The 19073-nt window shown below is 43.6% G+C and overlaps 1 protein-coding gene across 4 annotated transcripts in view; it reads left to right on the top strand.

Annotated features, from left to right (window-relative positions):
* Positions 1 to 19073, top strand: part of LOC140549165 (protein PHTF2-like) — a 55810-nt gene that overhangs the window by 24326 nt on the left and 12411 nt on the right. For all 4 annotated transcript variants that reach the window (XM_072672532.1, XM_072672534.1, XM_072672531.1 and 1 more), the window contains 3 exons: positions 10285 to 10341; positions 15311 to 15380; positions 17276 to 17434. In XM_072672532.1, coding sequence (XP_072528633.1) covers positions 10285 to 10341; positions 15311 to 15380; positions 17276 to 17434 — 286 coding nt within the window. The remainder of the gene's footprint in view (positions 1 to 10284; positions 10342 to 15310; positions 15381 to 17275; positions 17435 to 19073) is intronic.

Below are 19073 nucleotides of genomic sequence, written 5' to 3'. Positions count from 1 at the left end.
TTACTCTGCACCCCTGGTGGACTTTGGGTTGGCAAGCGTCTGCAGAGTCCTGCTTCACCCGAGCTGTGCTGTGTGCTGTTGGCTTCAGGCTTCAGATCGCTTTCGGGGCTTGAGTTACAGCGCATAGAGAAGGAGCGCAGTTCAAGACCTTGAGGAATTTTTGTAAGTGAGCGTTGCCACTGCAGAGGTTACAGATTCCATCCCGGATTGTGCACAAGGCTCGTTTTATGGATGGTCAGCCTCCTGTTTATTACAGATAGCTTGCTTATATGTTTCATTTAGGGTGTCTCCTGCACTTCACCCTAAAGCAGGTCCACTGCAAGCGGACAGTCCTGTATTCATAAAATATTTATAATAATGTTATGATGGATAGTAGTATGAAATTGATAGAATTGTAAGTGTATGGGGTTAAATAATGCTGTGCAAAAGTCACCTTTCATTAACTTATTGTCCAGTCAGGGTTATCAAAGGTATGCATTATGGGGCGTAGGGTGCTGCCGCTATGACCAGAGTATCGCGCTGTTTCCTATCATGGGTCACGCTGCCTGACATCGGCAGCCAGCACCTGAGAGAGCACAATTGGCCCTACTCTCTCCGGGTGGGTAGATGGCACTCTCTCCCCACATCACTTCAGTGTGATGCTGGCTGGCTCAGGTGTCTGCTAGCTGATGCGTCAAAACTGGGTACCGGAGCACGTTGGTTGCCCGGTGATGATTTAGCTATCTAAAATTGGGGAGGAAAACTGACACTTGCATTAAAAAGAAAAAAAAGTGAGGCTCAACGCAGTGGTGCCGTATGGTGCGGAAAGCTGGGACAATTCTAGGGGGCCTGTGATTGACAGAGGCCCTAAACTGTATTTTGCCAGAATTGCTGGCGTTGTTATATTTTATGGGGCTCCCAAAATTTCCTGGCAGCACCTTTTTTGTCTAAACCGGATTAAGAGATATAGAGAAAACAATATGGTAGACCACCAAAACTGCCCCCCTCAGATAAATAGAGCTTTTACCATTGCAAGAGATAAACAATAATCATTATAATTGATTGTTCAGAATTCTGTGTAAACTTGCGCGAATGAAGGCTGATCTCTGCCTTTTCTACAGTACTGTGTACCTGAAATACTTGACTGTAGGAAAGTTGCTGTATCCTGTACGAAGGAGCTGTGTTCAGAACTGCAGAACAGAGCTTTGGCTTTGCCTCTGGTCAGTCATATATCACAAGACCAGTCTCTCCTGTTTCTGTCATCTAGCCTGTCCTCAAACGTGGAGTTAATTTGGGATGGTGACCTTGAGGCTGCTCTGTATGAGCGGGCCGCTACAAACTGCGGGGCCAGGCCATTAGCTAATGGTCACCTGAGCCTTATTTTTAGATAGCTGGTCTGGGAGGAACTTCAGCCCAATCACGGTCAAACAGGCCGCACAAACAGAACGAGTATGCCATGTAAGTCAGGGAAGGGCTTTCATCTCCCCTACGTGGAGCTCTTACACATGCACGCACGGTACACGCAGGTGTTTCACATGGAGACGAGGGTGTGAGAGAGCAAGGGGGGAATTATTTAAGTGCTTTTGAACAGTAGTAGGTTGAGAAGAGTGTGTGTGTGTGTGTGTGTGTGTGTGTGTGTGTGTGTGTGTGTGTGTGCACATTTGTGTGTACATGTGTAAGAGTTTATGTGAGTGATGTCAGGACATGCTCCAAAACAGAGCCCCACCTAGACCAACCAGCCACCACCTTCTAATTATTGCACTTGCTTTTGTTTAGCCAGAATGAGCACACCCTCGAGTTGCCAACCATAAAAAAAAAAAACACACACACACACAACGGGACTTTCCGTTAAAGCAGAATTTCTGCTGCTGCCCTGCTGAACTTCTCATACCGTGTGATTAGCAGGTTCTTCTTGACTGTGAAAACCACAAAAAAACGACAGGGGGTGTTGTTTTTGTTTGTTTGTTTGTTTGTTTGTTTGTTTGTTTTAACACTTTTTACGATCAAAACAGGATGTTTGGTAAAAGTCAGTGAAAATGATGATCAGTGAAAACCTTGTTTTAAAGCTGTCAATCAAAGGGCAAAGAAGGCATCGTCTTTGACAGCTGGCTGTCACTTTCCACCAATAACCCATAATAAGCTCATTAGGGTGTAGGGCTGTCACAGTACACACATTTTGGAAGCAATACCATAACATTACATTACCACCACCCCCACTTACTTAAGCACTTCATAGTTTAGTCCATCTGTTTCTTTGCATACTGTATAACCCTCATTTCACCCTGTTCTCACAGGACTGACCACCACAGAGCAGGTAGTATTTAGGTGGTGGGTCATTCTCAGCACTGCAGTGACACCGGCATAGTGAGTGTTGCGCTGGTACGAGTGGATCAGACGCAGCAGTGCTGCTGGAGTTTTTAAACACTGTGCTCACTCACTGTTTACTCTATTAGATACTCTTACCCAGTTGGTCCACCTTGTAGATGTGTAGATGTAAGCCTTCGTCAGTGACCACAGGATGCTGCTGGCTGTTGGATAATGGTTCTGGTTGGTGGACTATTCCCACTCCAGCAGTGACGCGGTGTCTGATGCGCTTTTGCCAGCTCAACACACATGCACACACACTAACCATGTCAGTGTTGCTGCAGTGCTGGAGCAGAGAGTTAAGGGACTGCGTTTTGAACTCACAACCCTGTGAGCTGTGACCACAGAGCCCCCACCTTGACCACAAAGCCACAAAGTTTCTGAGACAACATGGGTGTGACTGTAGGGTGTTCCTGAGGTGGAGAGCACATTATGAGGGAAGGAGTGGATGAGCTGGGCGTTCACAGAGACACAGAGACACACACAGAGTGTGTGTGTGTGTGTGTGTGTGTGTGATGGAGAAAAGAATCTTTGTCATGTAATGATGATTTACTGAAGGCAGTGAAGTTGTGGAATTCAGTTGTTGGACTAATAGGATGTGGTCTCTCTTGCACTGAGGAATGCAGTCTTGGCTTTGAGGGCCTGATTCCTACTCCACTCTGCACTCAGTCTGGCTGTGTTTAGGCCAATTCAGCAGCATAATGGAAGTCTATCTTGGGGCACTTCCAATTCACTTGAACGAACACACACACACACACACACACTGAATAAACATCATTTGTTTTTTTCCTTCTCTCTCTCGCGCTCTCTCTCTCTCTCTCTCTCTCTCTCTCTGTTTCCGTCTTTGACTTACTTACTCTCTTACTCACATACACATTCTTTCTGTAGCAGCTAAAGACGTCTAGTGTGGTTTTGCCTGTGCAGAATATGACCAAATGTTTGTAGACACCCGCTTGTCCACAAGAGCTTTAGTGAGGCCAGAGACTGATGTTAGAAGATGATTACTTTCCAATCACTCAAGCTCATTCCAAAGCTACTGGATGGAGCTCCATCACACATCAGCCCGATACCCCTTTTACCTAAGGCTAGGCCTAAGGCATGGTGAGCGTAGGCTCAAACGCAGCTCCTTCAGCGCATGCTTTTCTATAGAGATGATACAACGATGTGTGCGTTTGCACACATGAATAAATTCCAGAAGGTAGATGTTCACAATGTCTCAAACATTGATGGCACATGATGTTTTTGTTATCTGGTATCTGTATATTAGGCTATACAGTACTGTGCAGACGTTTTAGGCATCTAAGCATTTTTTCTGTAGAAAAATTCCAGCTCATAATAAAACAAACGTAAGACAAGCTAGTCTGAAGAACAAAGCTTGGTTCCAGAGTTCTCCTGGATGGCCCTCAGCCAGCGTCTTGGATGTGTTCAATTCCATCATCAGCTCCCCTGATTTAGCATCATCTAGCGGAGAGCTTTGGAGATGTTTTAATAAACACAGTGATGTAAAACCACAGCGTTGTGTATTAATGTTATTTGTATTTATTATATTATTGGTATTTTACTGGGTAAATAAACACTTGCTGCCCAGAACAGGGGATTTTAAGTTTACGTTCCATGGGTGCCTAAAATGTTTGGACATTACATTACTCTCTATCAAATCCTATTAACTTTAACCTCTGACTTTGGAGCTTATGCTATTCACATACCCACACTCGAATGGCTGGACCTTTCCCCCTAATTACTGTGAGAATATAGACGGCAAGATCATCGGTGGTCTGCTATTACATTAACACGGTCAGTTGTTTACCGCCCATAGCCGCTGGTGGCTAGGGCTGTGCAACGGTTTTGAATATGCAAATTTCCATACCAAGTGCCTTTGGCCTGTTTTGGGGCCTTTACTGCTAACGTTTAACTAATCCTGCGACAGGGTGCTGTGGTGGACACCTGTGATCATCTGCTCAGCTGGACCAGGGACTGATTAATGTGTGATCACATCACTGCTTAATATCCACTTAATATTAAACCAGCAAAGGTTGATTTGACTATTTTTCTCCTGGCTGAGCTCGTACAGTAGCACTGACGTGGGTGTCTGTCCAGTTGCATAACCCGCTAAAGCTGTTACCTCACCGTTAAGCATAGCTGTCCTCTGTTTGGAAAAGAGCAGTTAGTGGAAGTGATTATCTAAGAGTTCAGATGAGGAAGGGTCAGCACAGTTAGATGAGGGCACTGAGGCCACGTCTGGTAGAAGCAAAGTGTGGCTGGTCTAGTGCTCGCTCACCCCCCTGTCTGTGTGTTCTCGTTCATTATGAAGTAGAACATGATCTGTCAGTATTTTAGCTGAAGAGGGGTATGTATAAGATGTGTGATTGAGCATACAACCTGTTGACCACAGGGATGATGATGATAAAACTGCTTTAAGCTGTTTTCACACTGGGGGACAAGGGAGGGTCTACATATGTGAGCTGACTAGTTGGAGACAGCACACTAGCTCAGAGGCTTTCTCTTCTTAGCTAGTTTAAACACTGATAACTGCAAACCTGGAAGACCAGTTTGGGAGACTTTGGCAATACGCCACACTTGGACGTTACTGCTGCGCTTGCCGCTGAGATCTGTGCGATGAAAATCCGCATCTGCTTCACAAAGTTTTAGGGGCTGACCTTTTTTTTTCGGTAGGGTCGGACGATTTGCACTTTTTATCTCCAGATATTATGGTGGTGTTCTGTATTAGCTGTTAGCTAATTAATCCTGGTATACTGGGTTTTTATGTTGTCTCATTCTGCATTATTTTGAAACCGAAACGATCAAAAACTATGTAAAAAAAAAAAAAAAAAAAGGAACAAGCAGAGATCAACTGAATGCCGTTCACATTTTAAAATCGATCTGTTTAACACTTGTTAAATCATGAATCTGGTTGCAACAACTAAAGTTAAAGCTGTACCGTGGATTAGGAGAAAGAGCCAACGTTCACTTATCTAGTGTGGTTCCATTCTGACTGCACTGCGAAACGTTCAGTTAGTAATGACTCCAATCTTGTGAATCTGTAGCCTACTTGCTTAGCTTCTTTAGCTTAGCTATCCCAGCTACAGATCAAATGAGTGCCACTTAGTATAAATGTGGTTAGACCGGCCCGGTACCATGGCCAAAGTAATTAGAGACTCCCTAAACTCCAGCTAGTGTGAGCGCCCCAGAACCCCCCCAAAAAAAAAAAAAAATCATGTGGCCTACCTACCAAATAAAATGGTCTGTTTTTGCATTATTACTGGAAATGTACTAGGAAAATTTCAAAAGGTGACAAGCTGCCCTCAAATAGACTGTGTGTGTGTCTGTGTGTGTGCTGTGGTGCTGGTGCTGCATGTTTGATGAAGGTTAGGAGAGAGCTCATAAATGATGCAGACTTTTCCATTCCTGTGCATGAGTGTGCAAACGACACCCCAGAACACCGCTGATCAACACACAAACACACAAACACACACACACACACACACACACACAAATACACATGCACGCACGCGCCAGCACACACATCCACCACATAACCAACTGCCCCAATGAGCCTGCCGCTGCAGCTGCTGCTGGCCATTTGTACTGCACTGTGCACACGCTTGCACACACTCACACCAGGTCGCTTCCTGCACAGAGAAGACGAGGACGTGACATGCAGTCCGCTGGTGGAGAGAAACCCTAACCCAAGCTAATCCACTCCACTCTGATTAACATTTCAGCAGCGCATTTATCTGACACTCAAAACTTTTTACGACTCTCCCAGAATAAACCTGCCGGCCCTCTGAGAGCCCCCCTTTTTCTTTTTTTATAACTTTATTTTTATTGTACACGAAAAGATTTAGAAAAGAGGGTCACATAGCAGGTGCTCTTTAAAGATGTAGGTGTAAAGCTGAGGTGCTAGCCCTTATTAAAACACATTAATAATAATGATAATAACAATAATACAATATAAAGGAAACCTACAATTAGGTATGACAAGAGTTCATCATGGTACATGGTAGATGAATGATGGCAGTCTTGCTCGAGAACTTTTATTGGTATGGTGTGGTGTGCTTGCTCAGCCAGGGAATCCAACTCCCCTTCTGCCTGTGGGAGGACTGTGTCGTTACCCACAACCAACCACTAAATTTTGCATTATGTATGGGGTGTGTGTGTGTGTGTGTGTGTGTGTGTGTGTGTGTATATATATATATATATATATATATATATATATATATATATATATATATATATATATATATATATATATATATATATATATTTTTTTTTTTTTTTTTTTTTTTTTTTTTTTTATTGACTCCTCAAACTATGCAATCTATTCATTTATTTAAGGAAACTGAGCTGCACAAGCAATCCTTTTTTAATTCAGTATATTTGTGGTCTCACAAAACTCCACATACAAAAAACTTGCTCACATGGTCACCAACTAAGTGAACATGAAATCATGCTTGTGACTGGAGTTGCTTAATGTTAAGCTGGGCTGCCAAGCAGAAGAAAGAAGCTTGTTAGCAATAGCTTAGCTAGCTTGAAAACATTCTGTCCACCACAGAACTTGTTCAATTCCGGCTGACCGAAAGGTTCATGCCCATTGATAAATGTTCAGATGGTAGTAGACAACGCTGAAATGAAACTCTTTATACTCTTATGTGATCCAATCAGAACAGGGCTCATTTACATAGATCAATCTTAAAACCACAGTACTACTGTAGAAACATGCATTTTAATTCTAATGGATACAGGGAGGTTGGGAAACGGCTGGCGACTGGTTTTGGTACGAAAGCTCATTCTAAAGTGCGAGAAAAATGTAGTTTACATTCGCTTGGGTGTGTGCATGTCTCTCTTTCCAAGAGAGGTCAATGACGGACAAGCAGAGCGAGTTCGAGGGGAGCATCATGACAGATCTGTCTCACTCACTGTCAGCAGTGTCGTGCATCTTTAATCACATCGCTCGTTTTCACTGTCTCTTGGGTCAGTGTGTGCACTCCTCTGATTCTACTGGGGCTCACACGGTCTCAGTGGGTATTTGAACAGGTTTTGCTGCTTAAATATCCACCTTTAGAAATGAATAGTGTTCGAGTAGCCCTGTTTGGACTGGATTGGTTTATCAAGGGGGCGTATGTAAAACTTTACACTTCTTCTCAGCTGTGAACCTCTCGCGTGTGGGCGGCAAATAATATCACCAGAGGATGAGTGAGCTTTCAGGCCCGATGTTTGCATCACATTCGCAACCGTGGCATGAGGTTGGCTCTCGGATTAAGGCATTTAACAGACGCTCCTCTCCAGAACTCACAAAAGTGCTTCACTGTTTACTCAGAAAGATCCTTAGCTAGTTTGTGTTGGCTATGATCCAAAAGATACCTCTAAGCTTAGATACTACTAAATACAAACGTCAGTATGGAGATCACACTCTTGGAAGTACTCTTGGAAGAGGTGGGTCTTCAGTCAGCGTTTGAAGACAGCTTTTGGATGCTTGTTACTTCTGCTTGTCTTAAAGGATGGCGGGTCAAGCCGAGCCATGCTCGAAGCTGGGAGGTCTCTTGGTACTGATCGGCTTTCTTTTGACCTTTGCCATAGAGTACGGAGGGGCTGGACCATTCTTGGCTTTGTAGGCCAGCGTCAAAGTTTTGAATCTGATGCGGGAAGCAGCAACAGGAAGCCACAGGGTGCTTCACTGTTTACTAAGAAAATATTCTCAGCTAGTTTGTATTGGCTAAAATCCATATGATCCCTCAAGCTCTAGATGCTGCCAAATACAAAAGTCAGTGTGAACATCTAGATACACAGTACTCAACGTACACTAAACTTTGCCTGAATGTCAACCAATAGAAGTGTGACCTCAATCGTGAGTACAGTTGTTTCCCTAAAGCGCTGAAAAGTGCTGATTAAGAGTTCTTGGAAGAGGTGGGTCTTAATGAACCCCGGATCAAGCCGGGCCATGCTTGGAAGCTTGAGGTGCTCCTAGTACAAATCGACTTTTGACCATTGCCATCAAGTATGGAGGAGCTGGTCCATTTTTGGCTTTGAAGGCCACCGTCGGGGTTTTATATGTGATGCGGGCAGCGATTCAGAAAGTGTCTAACATCTACGGGAGGGTCTCTGGCATTTGTGATGAGAGACTAAATACAGTGCATTCCAGAGGTCATAAAATGTTTGCTGGACAGGACGAAAATGATCAGAGAACTCCGACATGAGCCCTAATAAAGCCCTACTCAGTGTATAAACTCTCAAATCCTCAAAGGACGAGTGAGTTTGTATGCCGAAACTGTGTATTTCTGTCACAAGATCCCATTCGCAACAGTTTTGTCCAAATGGTCGGAAAAAAAAAAACACAGATTCTTATTTCAGTGCCAACAACAGCTTGCTTTCAGTTTCATTGCTGGAAGTTATGGTTTCACGGTTCAGAAAGTGTCTTAATCTCTACCGGAGGATCTCTGATACGTTCGCTAGCAGACAAAATACGGTACATAGTGTTTTTTCCAGGCCGTAAAACTGAGAGATGTGAATCTGTGCAGCAAAACAAGTATATAATTCTGTCTGCAATTTTATCCGAAAATCCCCCATGAAGGAGAAAATAGGGCTAATGTCCTAACGTAACCAAGATTGTTCGATTTTAGAATAAATACATGGAAAAGAGAGTGTCTGTACTTCATTAGTCAGTAATTTGGCTGCTTTGTTTTAAGCGCGTGCGATTTAACACACTGCTCATTAACTAGAGGCTGCACTGATCCAATACCAGGTGTTCGCATCTGTCCAGTATCTGCAGAACAATGTAGACCTCTGAAGTCCTAAAGCTGATGTCAAAGCAGGTTGAACTCTGGGTGAAAATCAACAGCATGCATACGAAGCTGAGTTTGTTCAGCAGTGGTTTGGCCAACGACCAGATCCTTACTACAGATGGGGAATGATCAGCACCGTAGAGAAGATGTTGGTGGTGTAGACTTGTTTTTCTTTCCTACGTTAGCCTTGTACCCTCCAGTGTAACACAAACAAACACACACCCTCACACACACACGCACACACACATGTACATGTTAAACAGGAAGTGTGTAAGTATTTTGAGGTGCGAGTGAGAGAAGCTGAGAGGAACAGGCTGTGTGCAAGCCTTTGCAGCACGTTGCACATTTCACATAAACACACTGAGAATAGATAAGTGGCAGCCCTGCTCAGCCATGTGACAATGAAAGCAGACACACACACACTCTCTTACCTTTGTTCTTACACATACACACATGCCCACATGTCCAGCATGGCGGATCTCTGAGACTGTTGAACCCTGACAGGCTTTTGTTGTTCTGGTGGTGGTTTTAATCAGCTGGGCAGGGGCTGATTGACAGACCTTGCTTTGCTTTGTTCTGCAAGGTAACAAAGGTGTGTGTGTGTGTGAGTTCACGCTACCAATAAACCAACTCGCCCTTCACCATAACATTATTGTTATTCCCCGGCCTCTCGTGTCTGTTGTTACGCTAGCTCATCTGCATGTACCTTGCATTGGAAAATGAACCAGTTAAAGCAGCATTATGTGAGAGGTGGTAGTTTTTACTTCTGGGCTCTCCGAACAGTTAGGAAGTAACATTCACTTTATAAATACAAACTGAAGCATAATGAAAGAAAAGGAAGCATGTGGACAGAGATGGTGGAGTAATTTTATAGGATTCTACACTAATTTGACTCTGGTTACGCAGTGTTACGCAGTTCTTGTGAGTTAGCAGTGCCCGTGCACTGAGCCCGGCAATGGTAGAGATGCTATTCTCCCTATTACAGGTCAGTGGAGCATCAACGTGATTTACAAACTGTTATGCTGAGGTAAAAATACTGCATAATGCTGCTTTAAATGCATTTTTTTCCTTTTTTTCTACGTGATGAAGTTGTGTGTTGGTTCTGCATTTGGAATTACAGTTGGTTCTCATAATTAACCTTTGTTTTTTCTCACTCTCTCAGATTGGTGCGTACGACCAGCAGATTTGGGAGAAGTCTGTGGAACAACGAGAAATTAAGGTAAAAACCTTTCGTCCATCCATCCTTCCTCCCCCTCCCAGTCAATTCCCCTTCTTTATCAGTCTGCCGGCCTTTTTCGTTATCCAGGGCCTGAGAGTGGGTGTGTATATTTGTGTGTGTGTGTGTGTGTGTGTCAGAGTTAAGATGTGCACTGACTGTGTGCCATCAGCACCCTTTCTGTTTTCAGTTAAACTGTTTTCCCTCTTCTCCACCGCTCTGACTCCTCTGAGCAGTTCATTAGGCTGGTGAGTACCGCAACGGCCTGAGCTAGCCTAACACACCTCTCCCCCCAAAAGACTAAAGCCTGTAGACTCAACTGTGTGTGGTGGCGCCCCTCCTTGGTCATTTGAACTAGTGCTGCATTTGTACCGCACCTGGGTGGTTTTGGTGTGCTTTGGGTTGAGCATGTGATAGATCTGTGTCTGTGTGTTTGCGTGTGTGACTGAGCGAGTGGAGAAGACCCAGATATCAGAGAGAAATCAGGAGGGGGGGATCCCCTCTTTTTTTGCATCAGTTCTTGGCTGGTTTCCTGGAATAACAGGTGACTCAGATATTAAAGAGGCATTTCATGATTCCCATTAAAATGCTCTTTGTCTTCTCCTTAACCTCTTACGTAATGGTAGACGACAACAACTCCCTGTTTCCTAGTAGATTCCTGTGTGATTATTCCTCTCAAGTTGTGTGCCACATGCTAAATATTAATAAATGAAAGAATTAACAGCTCCGACCACAACAACAACAACAGCAGCAGCAGCAGTAGCACTTCGCCACATGCTTTATGAAGGACCTGACCTTGAACGCACACAGAGAGAGGGATGATGCTGGCAGACTGCCGATCCGCATGTGTGTGAAACACACTGAGATGGTCAGTGTTTAGAAAGGAATCGTTTGTGTATTCACTACTGAAGATATTACTCCCTTATTATAAGGGCATTCACTATTGGACTGGCCTTACTGTAACTTCGCATCTATTGTAGGCCTTTTTGGCTGAGGTTAGAAGTTCATTTACTTTGGGGATGATAATGCCACAGGATGCCTTTAAGTGGCCTCGAAGGGCTACGTTTGTTGTACTTAGTGTAGCAATGGTGCACCATTTGCCTGTGTGCAATTAGACAACCTACTGTAGCCCCAAATGATTTGTTCATTATAAAGTTGTGTGTGTGTGTGTGTGTTTTACTCTAGGGGGATAGGAGCACAGTAAGACCCTTTAATGTGACCATGAAGCTGTACTTTCTAACATTAGATGCAGAGAGAGTTCTGTGTATTAATCTGAAAACAATAGTCCCCACATGAGAAAACAGCACAGATAGATCTACTCACGATGAATGGTACGGCCTGTCTGGTAGGACTCACATAAGCTGAACCCATGAAGTCATTATTTATTTATTTATTTATTTATTTTTTTATTATTATAAAGTTCAGGTCAAAATTATATGTCGATCAGTTTTGTCCCGAGACAGCTTAGATTTACACTTGAGTATTCATCTTTTTAATAGGTGTGTTTATTGATTAATTAATCCCCCCCTGACCATATTAAAAAATATGGTCACCCTATCGTCGGGATCAAATGATTATGATCAGCATACATACAACCAGATGTGTCCAAACTTTTGACTGATACTCTACAAATATAGGGATCAATATGCTTACCATATTTATCATAGATACGTGTTGCTATTTCTTGTATTCATATTTATTGCACATATTGCATTTGCTCTTGAATTCTGTTCTTGTACTTGTATCTACTTGTCTATCAACCTGTCTATCTGGTCCGAACTTCAAGATAAAGAACAGCAGTGAACCTGTGTGTGTGTGTGTATGCACGCAGGGTTGGTTCTTTGTTGGTAACGGATCCTGTTTAAGAGTGGAGAGAATGGAAGCCATTGAGCTGTCTGATTGATGGTTGATAGTCGTCCGAGTTGGAGAGGTTTGCGTCCGCTCAATGCCATCAGACATTTAATCAGGCCTGTGTGCATCTTCTCGCTGATAGAAGGGCCACCAGCAGGGAGCTGTGTGAATACAAGTAGAACGGACCGTCCGAGTGTCGTTCAGAGCAAGTACTCCATCCTACCTCTGTAGGGAACCCAGCCAGAGCGAGTCAATTCATTGATAACCCGAGGGTTGCCAGTTTCACAGCATTGCGCCACATCAATACACATCAGGCATTGACTTTACCACTCAGAGGTGGCGAATAAGTAAATATTTGTGGTGAAGCTCATTAACTCTGGCTATAGTGCCAGAGCGCCTGTGTTATTTACGCAATAGGGATACCTACATTAGATGTCCAAATGTCATCTACTTTAAGTTGCTCTCATTGCTGTCACAGAAGTGACTGCAAAGGCACTCACAGCCTGTCTAGTTCCTGTCGTGATATACTGCCAACAGAATAGGACTCTCTGGAGCAGATAAACATGAACCATGCTTAATACTAGGCGTAGGGTTCTAAAGCCCCCCAGTACTGAGCTGTAGAGCAGTGGAACTGTGTTCTTTGGAATGATTGATGGTGCTCCATCCCAGGAGAATTGAATAAGTTGGGGATGAGGTGGTGATAACTGAAAGCGATCAGATCCTCACTGCACTTTCAGAAGAAGCAATGAGCAGGTGTTCCAATACTTTTGTCCAGATGGTGTATGTTTGCTCTGTTGCGTTGATGAGGAAAGGATTGAAAGCTGTTGTCTTATCAAAGTTTTGGTTGTTCAGAGCAGGATGGTGAAGGTTCTTCTGATATTCTGGTATCAGCCTTAGCAACAGGCTTATTACTGTTAACAGACAGTTTTACTAAATGAACATCTAACAAAAACTTTGATAGCTGCAAAAGGGCCAAGCACAAAATGTTGATATATTTTTTTTAATATCTAGGATACATCACATTGTTCTCAGAATAGAAAAAGGTTATCATGTCCTCTGAGATACTCGATAGCCGTGTTGCTACAAGCGTTCACCATTGTTCCTGAAAATAGTCTAACTCATGTCACCGTGTGTGGCAGTGTAACCTTAATATGGGGTTTTGTGGTTCCCCAAAGTGTGTGTTTGTGCGCATATAGGCCATGTGTACTGAGCACCTGTGGGTGTGTGGGTGTGTGTATGTGTGAGAAAGGCCGAGAGGTCTCGCAGGTTACAAACCCTGCTCTTATCACTCCGTGTGTGTGTTCAGTGTCCATCAACACTTGATCATTCAGGTGGGATCAGTGATATGTGTTGTTTCTGTGCTGAGTGATTAGCTCACAGTGAGAGGGGCTTATAGCGGAATAGCTCTGTCTCATACTGAATTAATGCGTGCCTTGGCTCCAGCTGGACAGCGTCCTTATATGCTGATGCTGGACTATGGTCAAACGGTCATCCTTTCTTTTGAACACTGCCAAACAAATAAATCACAAACCCAAAGCATCACAGTGTTAAGTTCATTGTAACTGTTAGCTTGTGATCTCAGCACTGTAATGCTGATCTGAGACTAGAGCCTGGGTGAACATTTTAAAATACCTCTTCCAAAACCTTGTAAATGTTCCTTTTTTTAACCGTGGCTGAGATTCAGTATGTACACAGACTGCCTTTGTGTTGTGATTGTATGTGTGTGTGTGTGTGTGTGTGTGGTATTTTTGCTTATAGAAGGTACATGTGAATTTAGAGAATCCCCTTACAACAAAATCTAATTCCCTGACTTTTATATGTAGCCTGACCGAGCTGATTTTCACAGTGTGCACCAATGACAAGCTGCTTAATGTTCAGTTGGTGGTTACACTTCATAACATTGAACAGGTTCTGATGCTGTGTGTTTGTGTGTGCATGTGTATGCAGGTTTCACAAGCATGGATTTACTTTCACAGCCCAGTCTGACATTGCCTAACATAGTGTGGATTATAGTCGGCATCGCAAAGCTGTTTGACTGACCGCAGGCAGCTTATTTTAGCATGTTGATTAGTGGCTGGGCAGTATGATCATGGTATTGTACAAAAATGTCAGTCCTTAAATGACCCAGACCAACAAAGAGTGCGTAATTAATAGGGATGCACGATAATATCAAAATCAGTTTAGAATTGGTTAAAAAATATTTCACCATGTTGCTGATATTTGATGACATGTTTTAGAGCATAATGTTGGGGTGAGGCTGTACGACTGCACTAAAATATCCAAATTTTATTAATTGTATTGCACTGATAACCCCCTACAAATTCTAATGCTATTTCAGGTGGATTTAATCCCCATTTCTATTTTTAAACATTTATTATATTTATATATTTAAAATATATATTTTATGATAAATATCAGACATCTGCATCAGGTCAGAAATCCCATATCTGTGCTTTTCTATTACGTTACCCTTATTACGTCGCACCTGCTCACTTCATACATCAGGAGTATCAGGATTATATACGGATAAGGCCGAGCCACATAAAATTACAAGTACAAACACACCCAAGACTTAAACCAGATGGTTCAAGATCCAAATCCGATCACTCAGACCACTTCAGGAGGTGGTCTGAGACACGTTTGAGCCACACGTTATAGCAGTGTGATCGCGTCCGTCTCCAAATATTCGACAACCACAAGCCCTCCCAGTACAACCGAAACACCAGTAATAAGGCAGTATTCGTATCTCATCCCACACAGCAATGAGATTTAGTCTGAGTGTAAATGCATGTGCTAAAAATCTTACTAGTCACATGAAATGACCAGGTGTAAACAGGGTCTAAGATGACAAACTGGACATTCCATGTTATTTAATGTAGCAATAGAAAACATGCACTGACACGGTCAGTGGAACGCTCCATCAAAAGCTTTTGCTGCTGACCTCAGCAAAGCTGAGCAACATATCCCACCGTACTGCTGCGAGAACGCTGTTTTCCTGTGGCAACATGTAAACACAGAATCATCAGGAATTATGAAGTATCGTGTTAGCATATTTTGGCAGCACTGCCCACCCCTAGCGTGGCTCTGTTTTCTTGTCTAACGTCATGCTTCCCTCCTGCAGGGCCTGAGGAACAAACCAAAGAAGACCGGCCATGTGAAGCCAGACCTGATTGACGTGGATCTAGTGAGAGGTAAGGAGAGACCAACAGAGATCGGATGTGACTAGAAGCAGGTGTGTGCCGTACATGACTTACGTTTTAAGAGTGCCAAAGCAATGGAGCAGGGCTTTTAGCCAACCGCAGGACTCTTTGTGTGCTGTGAGCACTGTGTCCAATCACAGACGTCCTTGACTAGTCTAGGGTTCACCAAATGTGTGTTTTTTCATTTGCTGTATGTAATAGCAATAGACTGACAATATGGAACATGATATTTCTCAGCCCATGCCTGCAGGCCCTCTCTGAACCCTGTTAGACTGCTGTGGACTGAGGCAATCGTGACCCTCACACTGTTTTTCTAAAAATATCTACCTCTCTTTACACTCTTTATTATTATTAATATTCAGCACAGTATGCTCCTCACCTTCCCCTCATGGCTGTTGCATGTGCACCCCTCTCTCTCTCTCTCCCTTTCTCTCCCTTTCTTTTTCTCTCAAGCTCAGACAGTTTGCCTGTGACATAACACTGAAGGTCAGGCTGGAACACAACCCAGTCTGAGCTCCGCAGTGTAGTGTACTGCGATTTTATATATAGATATATAGATTAGCCAGTATAACTGGTCATCTTAAAATTCTCAGCAAAAGTGTTGCCGATAACACCAGGTTTAAAGTGCTCTCTTGATATATTTGGAACTTTAAAGTAGTGACAGTGGGCTGGTCCAAGCTAGTTCTGTTACAAACAACAGCACTAGTGTGAGTAGTGTGCGTAGGTTTTGGGGGAGATGGAGAGGAGCTTCCAAACTACCCACAGAGAGTGAGGCCACGGATGTCTGTGGCATCAGTGAAGATCAAACCTTTGATTTCCTGCAGTTTTCCTTTTCTCAGGTCACTACATTTCCAATTTCTGAGGTTTTATGCTCTTCTAAACATCTTTGACAGAAATTGGCAGTCAGCAGCAACAGTTCAGCTGTATTGCTGCTATGCAGGTTGACCTGGTGAACCTCAGCACGATCCACTAATGGTGTAACAATGCAAATATTAGGACACGCAATACAAACAGATGACCGTGTTCCTTAGAATAGGCGTTGTATTAATTATGATATCTAATACAGTTGTTTTGTTTGTACACCACCCGTTGCAGACAGACAGCAATAATACATACCTGACTCCAGCATGGTTGGATCAGGCATCACATTCTCAGCTCTGTCCTCATTGTTTTTTTCATTCAGATTTTGTTCAGATAAATTGTGAACCTGGTTGCATGAATTGACAAGGCAAGACAAGACGACCACATTCGCCATTTGTCGATGGAATTAGGCTTACTGTGAACACGCATACGCAGTAGTGATCAAACACACTAGTAACCGTGAGTGGTGGGCAGCCATTGCTGCGGTGCCCGGGGAGCAGAGAGGGCGGAAAGGCCTTGCTCAAGGGCTCAACAGTGGTATCGAACCCAATAGCCCAGTGCTCTAACCGCTGAGCCTCCACCATTGTAGGCTGATTGATCGCCACACCCATACAATAAACGGCTATAGTTAGAATAACCAGAAACCTGTCAAATGCATCTGCACTTTTATGTGAAGACAACTGGTGACAAATAAGAAAACTTGAAACCAACCTTTCTACACTTCTTGAAAGCTCTCTAGATTTCCCAGCTGTGCACTTATTTATAGTACTGAAGACTGAGTGAATTCTGCTGTCAGTAAAGCCCTGTTCAACTAAACAGTGGAGTGTTAACTCATTAAAATCAGTGTCTGTGATAAAGTTGATATTTTCATACACACATACTGTACCGTGTGTGCTGTACTGAAGCTCTGAATGACAAGAGATTGTGGTGTGCAACGCGTATGTCTGCGTATGTTTAAATGGCGCATACAGATTGGCGGCTTCAGATGTTTGTGTCTGTGTCTGTCCCACTGTTGCACATTCAAGGCTCAGCATTTGCCAAGGCCAAGCCGGAGAGCCCATGGACGTCTCTAACACGGAAGGGCATAGTTCGAGTGGTACTCTTCCCCTTTTTCTTCAGATGGTGGATCCAGGTGACCTCCAAAGCCATCTTCCTGCTGCTGCTGTCACTCTACCTGCTCCAAGGTCAGTTCTTTATCGCCGCATTATATATATATATATAAAAAAAACATCAACATATAAAAACTAATAAATGAATAGAAGTGCGTACAAGTCTGATGGGCTCTGTGTTATTTTGCTGCTTGAGGACGGTGTGATAAAGCCTGCAGTCTTTCTGCCTTTGATTGGTGCCTTTGGGCAGAACATAATAACCCAAAAATTCCCCTCCAGGAGTGTCAGAGATGACTCAACTGGTCTTTTCTGATCTTCCTGTTAAACTAACTCCCTCCACCGTACCCTGCAGGCACACGCTAGTCCAGGAATGGTGTCAGGAAACAAACATCATAACTCCATTGAGCAAACAACACCGCAATGGTCTTGATATTCTGAATGATATTTACTTTGCTCTGGACTGACTAAATGGAACAAGAGCTGAACACGCCCTTCCTCTGCTCAGTCCTGACAGAAATAAGCCTGTTGTTTACAGGAGATGCAGGGGAAAGAAGGTGGAGGTTGCCATAAGTGTGAAGTTTCGCTCTAACTGCTGCTGGGCTATGTGGCTGGCTCTTTGCTTCTTCTCTCCACTGGAGAATTCCACTCCCTTATTACATTCCTGACAAACATGTGTAGAGTGTAGAAGAGAGAGTAGCTCTTTGTTCAGCTAAAGCTTATGGTTATGTTTATATTGGATGCTCCATATGTACTTGTGGTATATGTGGTTCAGCAGTACTGTGACGTGTTCCATAACCAACAGTCTACACTCCAGACCCACCCTTCCACTCCGTTTCCTCCCTTACTGGAAGACGAGCCGAATGCCTGTGTAAAGTAGGGCTGCGCATTGTATCATTTGTTAAGCTTTGTAACAATATTAACCTTGGCAGTACTGACATACACGAAGACTGCAATATGCCAACAGGCCCTCCAGGCACGCCGGCCCATTAAACAGACACATTCAAATGTCCTGGTCCTCCGTCCAGACTGTTCTACAGCGTTTACCCCATTTACACTGTTCTACAGTGTTCTCCCCCCACCCAGACTGTTCTAATATTGTTCTGCTGTATCCAGACTGTTCGACTGCTCTCCTAAATCCCCAACTGTTCTAGAACGTTCTCTCATTTACACTGTTCTACAGTGTTCTCCCCCCACCCAGACTGTTCTAATATTGTTCTGCCGTATCCAGACTCTTCGACTGCTCTCCCAATTCCCCAACTGTTCTCTCATTTACACTGTTCTACAGTGTTCTCCCCCCACCCAGACTGTTCTAATATTGTTCTGCCGTATCCAGACTCTTCGACTGCTCTCCCAATTCCCCAACTGTTCTCTCATTTACACTGTTCTACAGTGTTCTCCCCCCACCCAGACTGTTCTAATATTGTTCTGCTGTATCCAGACTGTTCGACTGCTCTCCTAAATCCCCAACTGTTCTAGAACGTTCTCTCATTTACACTGTTCTACAATGTTCTCCCCCCACCCAGACTGTTCTAATATTGTTCTGCCGTATCCAGACTCTTCGACTGCTCTCCCAATTCCCCAACTGTTCTCTCATTTACACTGTTCTACAGTGTTCTCCCCCCACCCAGACTGTTCTAATATTGTTCTGCCGTATCCAGACTCTTCGACTGCTCTCCCGATTCCCCAACTGTTCTAGAACGTTCTCTCATTTACA

Source organism: Salminus brasiliensis, chromosome 2, assembly GCF_030463535.1.
Source record: "Salminus brasiliensis chromosome 2, fSalBra1.hap2, whole genome shotgun sequence".
NCBI lineage: Eukaryota > Metazoa > Chordata > Actinopteri > Characiformes > Bryconidae > Salminus > Salminus brasiliensis.
This window is presented reverse-complemented; position numbering and strand designations above follow the sequence as displayed.